The sequence below is a fragment of the Mesoplodon bidens genome (assembly GCF_964165515.1).
Source record: "Mesoplodon bidens genome assembly, chromosome: 3".
Taxonomy (NCBI): domain Eukaryota; kingdom Metazoa; phylum Chordata; class Mammalia; order Artiodactyla; family Ziphiidae; genus Mesoplodon; species Mesoplodon bidens.
In genome coordinates this window covers 104,484,289-104,500,667 of record NC_138178.1, presented here as the reverse complement: position 1 = coordinate 104,500,667, position 16,379 = coordinate 104,484,289, and the positions used below count along the sequence as shown (strand labels likewise).

At 59.4% G+C, this 16,379-nt stretch overlaps 1 protein-coding gene across 9 annotated transcripts in view; it reads left to right on the top strand.

The window, feature by feature from the left end:
* Nucleotides 1-13,689, top strand: part of ZFHX2 (zinc finger homeobox 2) — a 28,172-nt gene extending 14,483 nt beyond the window's left edge. For all 9 annotated transcript variants that reach the window (XM_081227674.1, XM_081227672.1, XM_081227673.1 and 6 more), the window contains 9 exons: nucleotides 626-2,721; nucleotides 2,909-3,426; nucleotides 3,981-4,221; nucleotides 5,562-5,636; nucleotides 6,063-6,121; nucleotides 7,610-7,810; nucleotides 8,217-8,343; nucleotides 8,518-12,006; nucleotides 12,267-13,689. In XM_081227674.1, coding sequence (XP_081083800.1) covers nucleotides 675-2,721; nucleotides 2,909-3,426; nucleotides 3,981-4,221; nucleotides 5,562-5,636; nucleotides 6,063-6,121; nucleotides 7,610-7,810; nucleotides 8,217-8,343; nucleotides 8,518-12,006; nucleotides 12,267-13,246 — 7,737 coding nt within the window. In that variant the 5' untranslated portion in view covers nucleotides 626-674 and the 3' untranslated portion in view covers nucleotides 13,247-13,689. The remainder of the gene's footprint in view (nucleotides 1-625; nucleotides 2,722-2,908; nucleotides 3,427-3,980; nucleotides 4,222-5,561; nucleotides 5,637-6,062; nucleotides 6,122-7,609; nucleotides 7,811-8,216; nucleotides 8,344-8,517; nucleotides 12,007-12,266) is intronic.
* Nucleotides 13,690-16,379: the final 2,690 nt, after the last annotated feature.

Sequence of the window (16,379 nt, the reverse complement as noted above, 5' to 3'; positions counted from 1 at the left end):
GCACTTCAATTAAAAAAAAAAAAAGATTGGCCCTGAGTTTGGAGACTGTTGAAGCTGGGTGATGAGTACAAACAGGTTCCTTATATTGTTTGGTCTATCTTTATGTATGTTTGGCATTTCTCATAATTGAGAATTAAATAAAAGATCATTCTGAGTGGAAGGAAGGGCAGTAGTGGAAGTGGAGGCCAACGTGGAGTCTGTTGCACTAGTTCAGGAAAGCGACAGTAATGGCTTGGGCCAGGGTGGTGCTGACGGGGATGAGGATGAATGGAAGGCTGAGACGCTCGCTTGAGAGACTGCTGTCGAATTGCCTGCCTGTGGGTGAGGGCGAGAGGAAACTTTGGGTTTCTAGCCTAAGCAACCAGATAAATGGTGGTACCAATTTTTGAGATCGGGAAGATGGGAAGAAACAAGTTCAGGGCAGAAATAAGGAGTTCTGATTCTGGACATGTTCACTTTGAAGTCTGTTAGACGCTAAGGTAATGAAGCTTCAAGCTGGCAAATGGGTGCTTGAATCCGGCGCTCAGGGAGGAGGGTGGGGCCGGAGGATCCGGAGAATCAACTGCCTGACTGGGTGTCTCCGCTGCCACCTCACAGCTCCGCTCTCTCCGTGTCTCCCCCACAGGGTCCTGGCTGTCACGCTGAAATGAACCCCCAGCTGTCCTCCGTCTGCCATGGCCACCCTTAACTCGTCCTCTACCGCTGGCACCACCCCCTCCCCTGGGCACAATGCCCCGTCCCCGCCTCCGGACACCTCCTCCCCCCGCACCCCCTGTGATCCTGTCACCAAAGATCCCCCTGCGGCCCCCTCCGCCTCTGAGAGCATGAGGTCCTCAGAGCCCGGGGGGCAGCCCCTGGAGCCAGGCTGTGGCCTCGTCCCACCAAAGGAGATAGGGGAGCCCCAAGAGGAGCTTGGCTGTGGTGGCTCCCCGCCAAAGGGCCTGGGGGCGGAAGAGGACAAGAAGCAGGGGGAGGGAGGAGGAGGGCTCCCTCCTGTGGACCTGAGCGACCACTTAGTCTTCACAGCTGGCGGTGAGGCCTGCCTAGTGGCCAAGCTGTCCCTGCCAGGTGGCAGCGAACTCCCGTTACCAAAGGGCTTCCCCTGGGGTGAGGCAGGCATCAAGGAAGAGCCCAGCCTGCCCCTCCTTGCCCACCCGCCCCCTGTACGCCTCACTGCCCTTCACATCCAACATGGCTTTGACCCAATCCAAGGCTTTAGCTCTTCTGACCAAATTCTGTCCCACGATACCTCAGCGCCATCTCCGGCCACCTGTGAGGGAAGGGATGGAGCCTTCTGGAGCTACCAGCTGGCTCCAAACCCACCTGGAGATCCCAAAGATGGCCCCATGGGGAGCAGGGGAGGAGACCCCAGGGCACTCTTCTGGCTCTGCCTCCCGTGCCGCCTGGGTTTCGGCAGGCCCCAGGCCTTTGTGGGTCACACACAGTCTCACGGGGTGAAGCTAACCGCTGCTCAACACCAGGGCCTGCCAGGCAACCCAGCCGTGCTCCGGGAGGGGGACGAGGGCTGCGTGGCCCTTCTGAGCTTCCTGGAACCACAACTGCCTGCTCACGCCCCTTTAGAAATACCCCTTGACAACAGCAGCACCGTGAACATGGAGGCCCACGCAGCTCAGACCGAGGATGGCTCCGCTGCGGCCGAAGCCCAGGCCCCTGTCCTGCCCGTGGAAGAAGGCATGGCCCTCAGCCCACCCTCCCCGCTGACAACCCCGGCCGCCTGGAACCCCAGCCCAAGCCAAGCCAAAGAATCGCCGACGCTGGCAGGCGAGGCAGGGCCAGGTTGGTTCCCTGAGGGGCAAGAGGAGGAGGGAGGGCTCTGCCCCTCGCTCAACCAAAGCTCACCCACCTCCAAGGACGGGGGCGTCCTCCCTGCCCCAGTGGGCTCCCCCGAAGACCCCGGTGACCCGCCCCAGCCCTATCGTCCAGCCGACGACTACACCCCGGCCCCTGCGGCCTTCCAGGGCCTCAGCCTGTCCAGCCACATGGCTCTGCTACACTCGCGCAACTCCTGCAAGACGCTCAAGTGTCCCAAGTGCAATTGGCACTATAAGTACCAGCAGACCCTGGACGTGCACATGCGGGAGAAGCACCCTGAGAGCAACAGTCACTGCAGCTACTGCAGCGCTGGGGGCGCCCACCCCCGCCTCGCCCGGGGGGAGAGCTACAACTGTGGCTACAAGCCCTACCGCTGCGACGTCTGCAACTACTCCACCACCACCAAGGGCAACCTCAGCATCCACATGCAGTCTGACAAGCACCTGGCCAACCTGCAGGGCTTCCAGGCGGGGCCGGTGGGGCAGGGGAGTCCCACAGAGGCAGCGCTCCCTCCCCCCGCGGGGGACAAGGAGCCCAAGACCAAAGCGTCCTGGCAGTGCAAGGTGTGCAGCTACGAGACCAACATCTCCCGCAATCTGCGCATCCACATGACCTCCGAGAAGCACATGCAGAACGTCCTCATGCTGCACCAGGGGCTGCCGCTGGGGCTGCCGCCGGGGCTGGTAGGGCCAGGCCCCCCTCCCCCAGCAGGGGCTGCCCCTGCCACCTCCCCTGACCTCTTCCAGTACTTCGGATCGCAGGCCCTAGGGCAGCCTCAGGCTCCCTTGCCTGGCCCCGGGCTGAGGCCAGACAAGCCCCTGGAAGCCCAGCTGCTTCTCAATGGCTTCCACCACCTCGGAGCACCTGCCCGCAAGTTCCCCACAGCTGGTAAGCTCCCTGGGTGTTCTCTTTTCCCTTTCTTGGGGCCAAACTCGGTTCCCTGCTTTCTCCCCAGGGCCAGCCCTGCCGCTTAAATAACGCCAGCTCCCTCAGCATCCACCCCTCCCATTCCCACACAGCAAGCTGACCCTGCCCTGTTCCTTCCTGGGGCCACTAACCTGTCTCTGTCCCCTAGCCCCAGGCAGCCCCTCCCCGGATGCCCACCTGCCTCAAAGTCAGCTTCTGGGCCCCTTGTCCGACGGGCTGCCTGCCTCGCCGCCCCCAGATGACAGCCCATCCCTGAAGGTGTTCCGATGCCTCGTGTGCCAGGCCTTCAGCACAGACAGCCTGGAGCTGCTGCTCTACCACTGCAGCGTGGGCCGGAGCCTCCCAGAGGCCGAGTGGAAGGAGGTAGCTGGTGACACCCACCGCTGCAAGCTCTGCTGCTATGGCACCCAGCTCAAGGCCAACTTCCAACTCCACCTCAAGACCGACAAACATGCTCAGAAGTACCAGCTGGCGGCCCACCTGAGGGAGGGGGGTGGGGCCATGGGCACCCCCTCCCCAGTGCCCCTGGGAGATGGGGCTCCTTATGGGTCTGTCCCCACCCTGCACCTGCGCTGCAACATCTGTGACTTTGAGTCCAACAGCAAGGAGAAGATGCAGCTGCACGCCCGGGGTGCGGCCCATGAAGAGAACAGCCAGATCTATAAGGTGAGAGCGGGGCAGGAAGGGTCTGGGATTTGAAGGGCACAGCACAGAGCCTGAGGGAGAGAGGAGAAGGGGACGGGGCTGGAGCAAGGAGATGCAGAGTGGGAAAGTGATGCGAAAACCCAGGGGGGCGGGATTGGAGAAAAAAGGCCAGGGCACCAGGGGAAAAACTATTTGGAGACAGACGTGGAGAAAGACCAAAGGATGGTGGACTCTGACCAAGTGACTCCGGTACTTTATTCAACTTTTCTGGCGTTTGGGATTAGCGGGAGGGTCTGTGTCTGCTCAGTCCATCTTGTCCCCAGAAGTTCAAGAGGATGGAATCAGATTCCATTCATATACTAGGAGGGAGTCCAGGATTGGTAGTAGGAAGAGGAGACGGGGGAGAAAAGGCAGTCACACTCAGGTGGTCAAAGGAAGGAAGAGGAGGGCCCAAGAGGGAGGAAGGGGTGTCAGGGTGCTGCTGGTCAGGCCCCCCAGGGAGGCAAAGGGGCCCCCGGGACCTGGGGGCGTCCGTCTGTCCTTCTGCGCCTGAGCAGCCTCCTTCCCGTTTCCAGTTTCTGCTGGAGATGGAGGGGGCGGCAGCGGGGACGGAGCTGGGGCTGTTCCGCTGCCTGCTGTGCGCCTGGGAGACGCCCTCCCGCCTGGCTGTGCTGCAGCACCTGCGCGCCCCTGCCCACCGCGATGCCCAGGCCCAGCGGCGCCTGCAGCTGCTACAGAGTGGCCCCGCAGCCGACGAGGGGCTCTCAGCTCTTCAGAGCATCCTGAGCTTCAGCCACGGGCAGCTCCGGCCTCCGGGTGAGGAAGAGGGGACTGGAGAAGAAGAGCTGGGCGGGGAGGGCAGCCAGGGCGGGAGCTGGGGGCCCAGGAGAAAGTGGCACGGGGACGAGAAATGGGTCCATGCACAGTCCAGAGCAAGCGGAAAGGCGCTGGGAAGGCTGCTGAAACTGGCTTTTAGGAACACTGGGGCAGCCGAGGGAAGTGGGGAACAAGAGGCTGTTGGAGGAGGAGGCAGAGAAGAGCAGGGATTTTGCTGGGTGGAGAGGTAGAGCAGGAAGGGAGGTGAGAAGGAACCACCCAGTGATTCCGAGGGGTGACTGGTGTGCTGGCAAAGCTTGGGGCGGGCGGGCTGCGGATGGGGCGTGTGTGGGGTGTGGCAGCAGCTGGTCAGGAAGGAGAGGGAGAAAAACAGAGAAAGAATAGAATCAGCTTTGGGCTGAGCCAGGACTTGTCAGAAGGAGGTGGGAGCTGGGGGCATGGCCCGAAGGTAGCAGGATGGAAAGCCCTTGACGAGCTCCCCAGCCTCTTCCTGTCTCCTAGGAGGTCTTCAGTCCGAAGGCTGGGCTTAGGGTCCCCCTTAGGCAGCTGAGGTTGTACGAGAGAGACTGGGAAGAGCCCGCCAGGCACCATTGATCCAGAGGGTGCAGAAGAGCCTGGAAGGGGCTGTGAGAGCTGGGCACAGGCGTCCGGGCTTTGCAGAGGCCGGCGGTGGGCAAGGGTGAGGGCAGGGGCAGCAGGAACCAGGAACAGGCAGCGTTGACTGGTGCTAATTGAATTGCCGATACACTGGCTGGAGTTAAGTGCCGGAGGGGCCCAGATCAATAGCTAACGATCCTGGAGCAAGACTGAATGGAGTTAAGGAACTTTAACACTTTAATTAGGCCGCCACCGAAAATAAATTCCTACACATCTGTCAATTCTTGCTTGAGTGGTAATCTCCTCTCCCAGCTACACCTGCCGCCTCCTGCTCACTGCAGCTGCTTCCTTTCAACCTCACCTTCCCTCTTCGGCGCCCCTCACTCTACATTTCTGGGCTCCCTTCTTCCAGGATCAGTCAAGACAGGGAGCTGAGTTTGGTCCTGCTTCTGTCGCCCACTGCTGGACCTGTTCCCTCATCCTTTATGACGGGGCTAGACTCGCAGAGATGATTTCTTAGGCTCTACCAGTTCCAACACTGTAATTTCCCCCCTCATCCTCTGTATTTCTTTTCGGCGGCTTTTTGTCCTCTCCTGCCTATTGATTCATCTATCCATCTTCTCCCTTTATCGCCTGGCTGCTTGTCCTGCTTCTTCTGCCCTATGTCCCCCCTCCTCTGATGCCTCATCCTTTTAAATTGACTCTCCCTTCATCCTACACAGGGAAGCCTCCTGTCACCCCCTTAGCTGAGCCACCCACCCCTGAGGAAGAACCCCAGAATAAGACAGAACAATTGGGTGAGTTGCTCATCTGGTCCATTTCTTTCTCCATCCCTTGCCCTCCTCAGCCCCCAGTCCTAATATTATACATTCTGAGGTGCTCATGGGACCTTGCGGTAATCCAGACACCCAGCAAGGCCTCCTGTGCAGAAGGAGCTGAAGTGATCAAAAGAAAGGGCTCATCAGAGGGAAGGGAGGTGGAGCCACAGAATGCTGGGTCCTTTTGCCCTCTGGCCATCCCGCTAACCCGGGCTCAGCCCTGCCAAGCTCCACTCCCTGTACTGAGCGCAGTTCTGTGCTTCCCTGCCCTTTCTCCCTTTCCCCAGAGCCCACCCCTACCTTGGAAGCCCTCTGCTACAAATCAGGTCATCTTAAGGGCCGGGGGTCTGTGAAAGGAAGAAGGAGGGGCTGTCAGAGTCTCTTAATCTCTCCTTTCATCTTCAGCTTCTGAAGAGACAGAGAACAAGACTGGCCCTCCTGGAGACAGTGTCGACCAGACCACGGTCAGAACCGGGGTAACTGGGAAGATTGGGGTGGGAGGGCGTCTAATTTTACTGAGATCTGCTCACATCCTAAAGGCTGAACTTCTAATTAGTAGATCTTTACAGACAAGAGATTTCACACCAAAGGCAGATCTAATTTTGTCATGCTTGTGACTTACGTCACTCCAAATACATTTCAGAAATTGCACCTAGGTCCAGTTACCGGATGTGAGCACCAGGGCCCTGAGGGCTGGAGCACAGAGGGAGACAAAACGAAAAGAGAAAAAGGCAAAAATAAAACACTAGCTGCTGCCCAGCTCTTTATTCCTGTTGGGAGCAGAAAGATGTGAAGTTCATCTTCTACAGAGAACCCTGAGCCTGGGTGGAACTGCCCTGGCACCTCCTTCCTCAGGCTAGAGGAACTGACCCAGATGATCCACGCAGACAGCAAGCTCTGCAAGTCTCCGAGTGGCTGACCTAGGCAGGGCCCAAGAGTAGCTTAGCTCTGTGGCCTGAAAGGGTTCATTCTGAGGGGATTCCCAGCCTTTGGTTTTGAGGTGCCACCCTGTGCCTCCCAGCTCTCCAAACTGGACTGCAATATGCCGTGTGTATTACGACTGCAAACTGCTGCAGTGACGGCTTATGTCCTCAGCTCCCCTGCCTCCTAACTCCTGTTCCAGCTATCTGCTCCCAGGGCTAGGTGCGTTAAGATGAGTGTCCGGATACCTTTCCTTTAGGGCCATCCCCTCCCTGACATGCGGGCCTGGACCAGTGGCACAGGTGACAGGAGAGGAAGTGCAGGCTGACAGAAATGCAGGCTGCAGGTCAGGCAGTCAGGTGACAGGCGGAAGTAGAGGGGCCTTCACGCCCCACCCCAGGCTCCCCAGCCCCACCCTCTGGAGGTATGGGCGGGAATGCGCCAACAGCGCCAGGCCAGAATTTTCCAGGGCCACTGGGGGAGCTGTGGTGTTTGTTTACATTAAAAAGGAAAGGGGAGAAAAAGGCAGGCAAAGAAAGTGGGAGCGGAGGGAGAAAGAGCCGGCTTCTGAGCAGACAGGTAGGGAGCGCCCTGCTTAGTCCAGTGACCTTGGAGAGGCAGAGTGGCAGGGATTCAGGAGCCTCTGGGTCCAGGAAGTGCCAGAAGCAAGGGGAGCTCTTTCACGGAGGAGATACAGGCAGGGTGGGGGCAGGTAAGAAAAGAAAACTAAATCAGAGGAGGTAGGTACAGGGCCGTCCTGTCGGCTGGAGAGGCTGGAGAACGGAGTAGGGCAGCAGCAGAGACAAGGGAAGAGAGAGGCCAGGATGGAGGGAGAGGGCGGGACAGAGAAGGCGGGCCAGCCAGGGCAGCCCAGCCTAGGCCTTTGTCCCGGTCCAAGTGAAGGGAGGGAGGAGCCAGCTTTCAGGACTGGGACTCCTCCTCCAGCAGGGGTAGGACCAGGCTGTGTCCAGGTAAGTGATGGTGAGTCCCACCCCTCCCTGACACCTCCCCCTACCGCCTGTGTGCCCCAGGTGTTCTGCTGTCCATACTGCAGTTTCCTGAGCCCAAAGTCTGAGCAGGTGAGGGCGCATGCACTCTCCCAGCACGCAGTGCAGCCCAAGTACCGGTGCCCTCTGTGCCAGGAGCAGCTGGTGGGCCGGCCTGCCCTGCACTTCCACCTCAGCCACCTGCACAACGTGGTGCCCGAGTGCGTTGAGAGGCTCCTGCTCGCGGTGAGTACAGGCTGGGGGCCCAGGCAGGAGGGGAGGCAGAGGCCGCGGTGTCCGGGCAGCTGTGTGTGCTGAGGGGAGCGGCTCTGCGTGGATTTGAAGGTGGGAGTTTAGAGCTGGAGGGAACCTCAGAGCCGAACCTGTCCAGAGCCTCTACTCGCTGGGGAGGAAGCGCCCTTGGGTCCTGAGAGGAGCTGTTCCACAGCAGGCACGGCTGCCAGACAGGACAGGCAGCAGCCCAGGCCCTCCCCTCCGTGGGGAAGGCAGAAGTTAGGTGGGAGGTTTGTCCACAGAGGAGTCTGGAGCTGGGCTGGGCACAGACACAGGTGCAGAGCTGGGGGGTCTGGGGTAGTGGGACGGTGGTGGGAAGGACGGTGGTGGGAAGTCACTGGGATCTCTTCCATCGCAGGCCACAACTGTAGAGATGACCTTGACGACCAAAGTGCTGCCTGGGCCCGCTCTAAGCCCTCTGGGGGACAGCCCAGAGCCCCCCGCTCCCGGGCCAGAGCCTGTGCCCAGCAGAGACCAAGCAGCAGGTAAGGAAGGGAGGGCAGACCTCCCAAGGTGGCAGGAAAGGGAACCTGGATTCCTCGGACCAAGAAGGTCTGAAGACAACTGAGGCAAGGATGAGTTGCCCTAGATATTGAGTGGGTGGGGTCTGACTTAAGACAAGGTTCCCTTCTCACTGCGCCCCCTTCTCTCTCCCCTAGAAGGCCCTCACCTGACCCCGGAAGCCAGTCCCGATCCTCTTCCTGAGCCTCCCCTGCCCTCAGCCGAGGCCCCAGACAAGCCCATGGGAAGCCCTGACCAGCCTCCTTCTCCAGCCCCGTCTCCAGCCCCTCGGCCCGATGCCCAAGCTGATGAGGTAGCTCCTCCACCCACCACGGCTGAGGAGGAAGAGGGGGCTGGCGGGGAGCCCCGCCTGGCAGAGCCAGCTCCAGCTGACTCTCGCCACCCTCTGACCTATCGGAAGACCACCAACTTTGCCCTGGACAAGTTTCTCGACCCTGCCCGGCCCTACAAGTGCACTGTGTGTAAGGAGTCCTTCACGCAGAAGAACATCCTCCTGGTCCATTATAACTCGGTCTCCCACCTGCACAAGATGAAGAAGGCTGCCATTGACCCCTCCGGGCCTGCCCGCGGGGAAGCCGGTGCCGCGCCCACCGCTGCCACTGCCACAGACAAGCCCTTTAAGTGCACAGTCTGCCGCGTCTCGTACAACCAGAGCTCCACCCTGGAGATCCACATGCGCTCCGTCCTGCACCAGACTCGCTCGAGGGGAGCCAAGACGGACGTCAAGGCTGAGGGGCCAGAGCGTGGCCCGGAAGAGCCCAAGGAAGGCGAGACTGAGGGGGAGGTGGGCACTGAGAAGAAGGGCCCTGACCCTGGTGGCTTCGTGTCTGGTGGATTGCCCTTCCTGTCCCCTCCCCCACCTCCCCTGGACCTGCACCGATTCCCAGCCCCACTCTTCGCCCCACCAGTCCTGCCCTCCTTCCCTCTGGTGCCCGAGTCCCTGCTTAAGCTCCAGCAGCAGCAGCTGCTCCTGCCCTTCTACCTCCATGACCTCAAGATAGGGCCCAAACTGGCACTGGCTGGGCCCGCGCCCCTGCTGTCCCTGCCGGCCGCCACCCCTCCTCCCCCGCCCCCTAAGGCTGAGCTGGCTGAGCGAGAGTGGGAGCGGCCACCCGCGGCAGAAGAGGGGAATGAGATGGCGCCCAGCTCACCCCCCCAGCCAACACCCAACGAGGCAGCCCGCACTGCAGCCAAAGCCCTTCTAGAAAACTTCGGCTTTGAGCTGGTGATCCAGTACAATGAAGGGAAGCAGGCTGTGCCCCCTCCCCCAACCCCACCCCCACCCGAGGCCCTGGGGGGTGGGGACAAGCTGGCCTGCGGGGCCTGTGGGAAACTCTTCTCCAACATGCTCATCCTCAAGACACACGAGGAGCACGTGCACCGCCGCTTTCTGCCCTTTGAGGCCCTGAGCCGATATGCCGCTCAGTTTCGAAAGAGCTATGATAGCCTCTACCCACCCCCGGCAGGGTCCCCCAAACCTCCCGATGGGCCTCTGGATTCACCTGCTCCCCACCTGGGCCCACCTTTCCTGGTCCCAGAGCCTGAGGCAGGGGGGGCCCACCCCCCTGAGGAGCGAGGCCGGGCAGGAGGACGCTGGCCCCCAGAGGAGGAAGAAAGCTCCAGAGGGAATCTTCCTCCCCTAGTGCCTGCAGGCCGCCGCTTCTCCAGAACCAAGTTCACAGAGTTCCAGACCCAAGCCCTGCAGTCTTTCTTTGAGACCAGTGCCTACCCCAAGGACGGAGAGGTGGAGCGGCTCGCAAGTCTCTTGGGCCTGGCTAGCCGTGTGGTGGTGGTGTGGTTCCAGAACGCCCGCCAGAAGGCTCGCAAAAGCGCTGGCGACAGCGGGCCTGTGCCCAGCGGGGGAGGCACTGGGGGAGCCTCCGGCTGCCGGCGCTGCCGCGCCACCTTCTCCTGTGTGTTTGACTTGGTGCGGCACCTCAAGAAATGCTATGACGACCAGCATCTGGAAGAGGAGGAAGAGGCAGAGAGAGGGGAAGAGGAGGAAGAGGCAGAGGAGGAAGACGCAGAGGAGGAACAGGGCCCGGAACCCCCAGCGGGGCCTGAGGGCCCATCACCAGAACCTCCAGACAGGGAAGAGCTGGGCCAAGCAGAGGCCACAAAGCCAGGAGGCAAAGAGCCTGAAGGGAGGGGCCCTCCCCCGCCCTCCCCCGTCCACACCTGTGACCAGTGCACCATGTCTTTCCCCAGCCAGGACCTCCTGACCAGTCACCGCCGGCTCCACTTCCTGCCACCTGTGCAGCCCAGCACTGCCCCCCACCTCCTAGAGCTGCCCTTGCTGGTGTTTGGGGAGCGAAACCCTCCGGTGCCAGGCACTCCACCAGTGCCAGGGCCACCCCTCAAACGGAAGCACGAGGACGGTAGCCTGTCACCCACGGGCAGCGAAGCAGGGGTGGGTGGGGAGGGTGAGCCCCCCAGGGATAAGCGCCTGCGCACCACCATCCTGCCCGAGCAGCTGGAGATCCTGTACCGCTGGTACATGCAGGACTCCAACCCGACGCGCAAGATGCTTGACTGCATCTCCGAGGAGGTGGGGCTCAAGAAGCGAGTGGTGCAGGTCTGGTTCCAGAACACCAGGGCCCGGGAGAGGAAGGGCCAGTTCCGAAGCACCCCCGGGGCAGTGCCCAGTCCGGCAGTCAAGGTCCCCGTCACACCCAGCCCCGCACCCTTCCCCAAGTTCAACCACTTGCTGGGCAAGGTGGACGATGGGGCTGCGAGGGAGGCCCCAAAGAGGGAAACACCCGCTTTTCCCTACCCCACGGTCACCCCTGCTGCTGGGCCTCTGCCTTTCCTGCCACCTGGGAAAGAGGCCCCCACTCTGACACCAGAGCCACCTCTACCTCTCCCACCTCCCCCTCCACCCAATGAGGATGAGGGCCCAGAGGAACCGTCTAAAGCTTCTCCAGAGAGTGAGGCTTGCAGTCCATCTGCAGGGGATTTAAGTGATTCGTCAGCTTCCAGCCTGGCTGAACCAGAGTCCCCTGGGGCTGGAGGGACCAATGGGGGCCCAGGAGGTGGGGCTGGGGGCCCAGACGGAATGGGGCAGCGGCGCTACAGGACCCAGATGAGCAGTCTGCAGCTAAAGATCATGAAAGCCTGCTACGAAGCCTACCGTACCCCTACCATGCAGGAGTGCGAGGTGCTGGGGGAGGAGATTGGGCTGCCCAAGAGAGTCATCCAGGTCTGGTTCCAGAATGCTCGTGCCAAGGAGAAGAAGGCCAAGCTGCAGGGGGCAGCAGCCGGTGGGGCTGGGGGCAGCAATGAGGGCCCCTTGGGAGCCCAGCGCACCGACTGCCCCTACTGTGATGTCAAGTATGACTTCTACGTCTCCTGCCGAGGCCACCTCTTTTCCCGCCAGCACCTGGCCAAGCTCAAGGAGACAGTCCGAGCCCAGCTGAAGAGTGAAAGCAAGTGCTACGACTTGGCCCCAGCACCCGAGGCACCCCCAGCTCCCAAGGCTCCCCCAGCTCCCAAGGCTCCACCTGCCACCACACCTGCCTCTGTGCCCCTCGGGGCTGCCCCGGATCTGCCTCGCCTGGCCCCGGTCCTCTTGTCCGGCCCAGCTCTGGCCCAGCCCCCGCTGGGCAGCTTAGCTCCTTTCAGCGCAGGTGAGTGAGAGGTTGGGAGAAGCTGGACTTCAGAGGGCATCTCCCTCTACTGAGGTGCCCTTCCTTTTCCTTCTTGACTCCTCCCATCTCCAGTCTCCTCCCTGGCTTCCCTGTGTTTCCAGCTGGTCGGGTAGAGAAGGGAGGAGAGGGAGCATGGAGGCCAGGCGGTGGGGACGCATGAGTATGTGGCTGGAGGTGGCCTCCAGCAGGACGGATGGCAGCGCCAAGAGGCGGCTAACCAGCACTCTCCATCTTCCCAGGCCCTGCAGCCTCCTCAGGCCTCCTTGGCCTCGCCACCTCGGTCCTGCCTGCTACCACAGTGGTCCCGACTGCTGGCCCAGGCTGCCCCTTACCTCAGAGACCTATGCCCGACCACACCAACACCTCCACAGTAGGCACCACTGACCCCGCCCCAGGCCCGCCTACTGAACCCTCTGGGGACAAGGTCTCCGGTGAGCGAAAGCCAGCTGCAGCCCCCGCCAACTCCTCCACCGATGCCCTCAAGAACCTCAAAGCATTGAAGGCCACTGTCCCAGCCCTGTTGGGGGGCCAGTTCCTGCCCTTCCCGTTGCCCTCTGCAGCGGGGGCCACGCCGCCAGCTGTCTTTGGCCCCCAGTTACAGGGGGCCTACTTCCAACAGCTCTATGGCATGAAGAAGGGACTGTTTCCCATAAACCCCGTGATACCTCAGACCCTCATCGGACTGCTCCCCAACGCCCTCCTCCAGCCACCGCCCCAGGCCCCCGAGCCCATAGCCACAGCGCCTCCGAAGCCGCCTGAACTGCCCGCTCCAGGGGAGGGGGAGGCCGGGGAGGCCGATGAGCTGCTGACAGGCAGCACTGGCATCTCCACCGTGGACGTGACCCACCGCTACCTTTGCCGCCAGTGCAAGATGGCATTTGACGGGGAGGCCCTGGCCACTGCTCACCAGAGATCCTTCTGCTTCTTTGGGCAGGGCTCCGGGGGTTCCATGCCCCCCCCACTGCGGGTGCCCATCTGCACCTACCACTGCCTGGCATGTGAGGTGCTGCTGAGTGGGCGAGAAGCCCTGGCCTCGCACCTGCGCTCCTCGGCCCACAGGCGCAAGGCGGCCCCGCCCCCAGGGGGCCCACCTGGCGCCGCCACCAACGCTGCCACTGCCGCCACGGCTGCTGTGGCTTTTGCCAAAGAGGAAGCAAGATTACCTCACACGGACTCCAACCCAAAAACTACTACTACCTCTACACTTCTAGCTTTATAAACAGATAAACCAAGACGCGGGGGCAAGGAGGGCCTCGGGGCTCCTTCTCTTACCCCAAGGGGTGTCTGGTAATCCCTCACCCCACCCTTGGCCCTGCCCACCCCCCTGGGAATCTCTCAGTTCCCACCCTCAGTGGGCTTCACACGCCCCACCTCCAGCAGAGTCCTGCCTCCTCCTCCACTCCCAGACACACCAATCCTTCACAGATCCTTGCCCCTTGGGTCTTCATGGGCAACACATCCATCTTGCCATCTCGATTATTCATTCACATCCGCCCTGCCCACCAGACAAAATCTATCCTTGGTTTCATCTTCCTACAGCCTCTTTCCTACTGAATTCCCAGTCACCCCTCCAACTCCTATAAACACACAAATATGTTATCCCACGCTGTTCCACTGACTGAGAAAACACCAAAAAAAAAAAAAAGAAGAAAGAAAGAAGAAGAAGAAGAAAGGAAAAAGAAAACCCAAGACAAGGAAGGGGGAAGGAAAATAAACTTTGCTACTCCCCCTTCTCCTTCCTACACCCCTCGTCTAGAGCACCATACTGCTCACAAACTCTTTCCAAATACTCAGTTGGCTCCCAAGGTTGGAGCCTGGGATGGGCAGGGAGCCCACGAAACTCTAACCAAACTGGAGGTCAGCGGGGAGAAGTGCTCCCAGCTCACTCTCCACACCCCTCCCTCCTCACCTGACAGGGGAGCCCCTGTGGCCTGAACTCTAGGGGAAGCCGCGGCCAGGAACCCCTCTGCCAGCCCCGACCCTGCACCCTGGAAACTGCAGTAACTTATTCTCAAAGGCTTTAAACACAGAGATCCTCTCAGCAGCCGTAGGCCTGTCCCTTGTCCCAGCCCTGCCACGTGGCGGTCCAGCCTCCGGGACCGGCGCTGCCCACCAACGGCAAATCCAAAGTTCTTTAAAAAAAAAAAAACAAACTGAAACACACAACCAAAAAAAAAAAACAAAAACAAAAAAACACGAGTGCGACAGAGAGCACGCACACACGTGCGGGAGAGAGAGATGGAGAGACCAGAGGAATGAACTAATGAAAAACAAACTTGGAAAACACAGGAAAAAAAAAAAAGAAAAGAAAAAAGCCTGAAAACTCTCCCATCAAACAAGTGGTTTTTTTCCTGTTTGTGTCGCTCCCCACCCCACCCCATTTTAAGGGTTCAGGGGTCTTTGAACCACCTTGTCTCTGGAAAATCAAATGGCTTTAAGTCCTTGCTTGGGTTCAGTGGTCCACAAGACTAACGCGAGTGCAGCCCTGCCCTGGCTGTGCCCAGCCTCAGAAGCAGGAGCTGGTAATGGGGAGAAGAGCCTGGAGGCTGGGGAGAGAACCCCATCCTTGCCCCCTGACTTGAGTATTTATCAGGACAGGTAACAAACATCCCCTCATTCTCAGCTGTGAGTTACAAAAGTCAGTGTCACTGAAAGTAGCTTGGCCGTCTCAGGAGGAAAGGGGTGGACTAGCCCGGGCAGTCTGGTTTCTGAATCTTGGGTATGCTTCCCTTTCATGTAGCTGCCATCATCTCCTCCCATTCACTTCTTTCACAAACCTCTCCTCCCATTCCCTTCCTGGTGCCCCCTTCAGATTTCTGGCACTTCTTGAACCTTTTTGCCTTTGTGGGGACCCTTATTCCCCGTCTGTGTTCTTCCCACACCACCCCATCCTCTCCCCCTGCTTCCTCCGGCCTGGCCCATCTCCTCCAGGAAGCAGCAGCTGCTGGAGGTACCCCCCGCCCAACACACACACACAAAGGAGTCAGGGCCTCCCTATGAAGCTCATGGGGTCTCGAGCTGATGACAGCTGAGGGGATGGGTGGGCAAGGAGATGACTGAAGCACAAGGTGAACCTTTGATAGAGTGAGATCACCAAGGGAACCAACGGATGAGGAATGCGCTAGAAGAGGGTTCCCCACCTCTAACCTCATTGTCTCTGTAAGCATCAAGTAACTGTGGCAACTCCAAAGCCCAGCCACAGTGGCACTGGGTGGAGACGCAGCTGTTTTAACAAAGAAAAGCCTGCAAAAATTTCCCAGTCCTCCAGGTAGTTTCTCCTACGACCCTTGCCCCTAAGACCTCCCCTTTCTAGGTAGTCTCCTTCCAAACTCTCCCTTCAGGCTGCTTCTACTACCAGTATCCATTTCATACACGCACACACACAAATTCAGCCAGCCCTGGGATTTAGGTTTCCTGGCCTGTCACTCTGTTCCTTGAGCATGTTAAAACTGAAGCAGTGGCTTATGTGCAGAAAAGATACGAGGAGAGGGAAAACTTAGCTCAGTTCCTAATCCCCATATGCTCTGTGAATCTCACTTCTGGTCCCATTCATTTCTAAAATGAAAAGCTCCTAACCTAGCACATCAGGGGTGGGGTGGATTAGTTATTCTGATGATGCCAAAAATGCCAGTTACAAATGCAAGCAAGAAAAGTGAAACTGCCCAACCGTGGGCTTGCTGTTGCTGCTCCCACCTTTCCCCAACTTCAGCATCTCTCGTGCACCCCTCCCTCCCTCCCTCTCTATCCTTTTCTCTCTCCTGTTGAAATTCTGTGTATAAAACTATTTTCTTAGCAGCATGTGTATGAGGAAAGAAGCTTTTTCACTCTGTGCTTTCTGGGAATGTGATATGTGTATAAAGGTTGAAAACAAACAAAGAAAAATTAGAAAAAAAAAACAGGAGAAAAAGAGGAAACGTTTTAAAGAAAACTTTGGTAAACACCTTGCATGGGATGATTAGAGGTGTGGTTTCATGCATTTTAGGGATTTACAGCCAGGGTAGGTTGGCTTTAGTTTGAACTATGAATATTTTCACCAGGAGTTAATAATCTCTTATACCCAGATTCCCTGGCGTGGAGAATCCCATGTACATTCACAGTCGTGGACTGGAGCTGACTGAGTAGCTGTCCTTACCAGGAACCCTATAACCTGGGGGACAGAAGAGCCTGGCCAACTGCGGACCTAGGTCAGTCAACGTGCTTCTGGAGGGTGTGCCATTCCATGTTCCCAGTGGCCGGAGCATTCCTCCCTAACCCCTTCCTGAGACCACAATCATCAGCAGCACTTCTGCTCTGGAGGTTCAGTGAGTGGGTGGCTCCTGTGGACAGAGGCTGAGTCGGCACAGCCCCGCGCA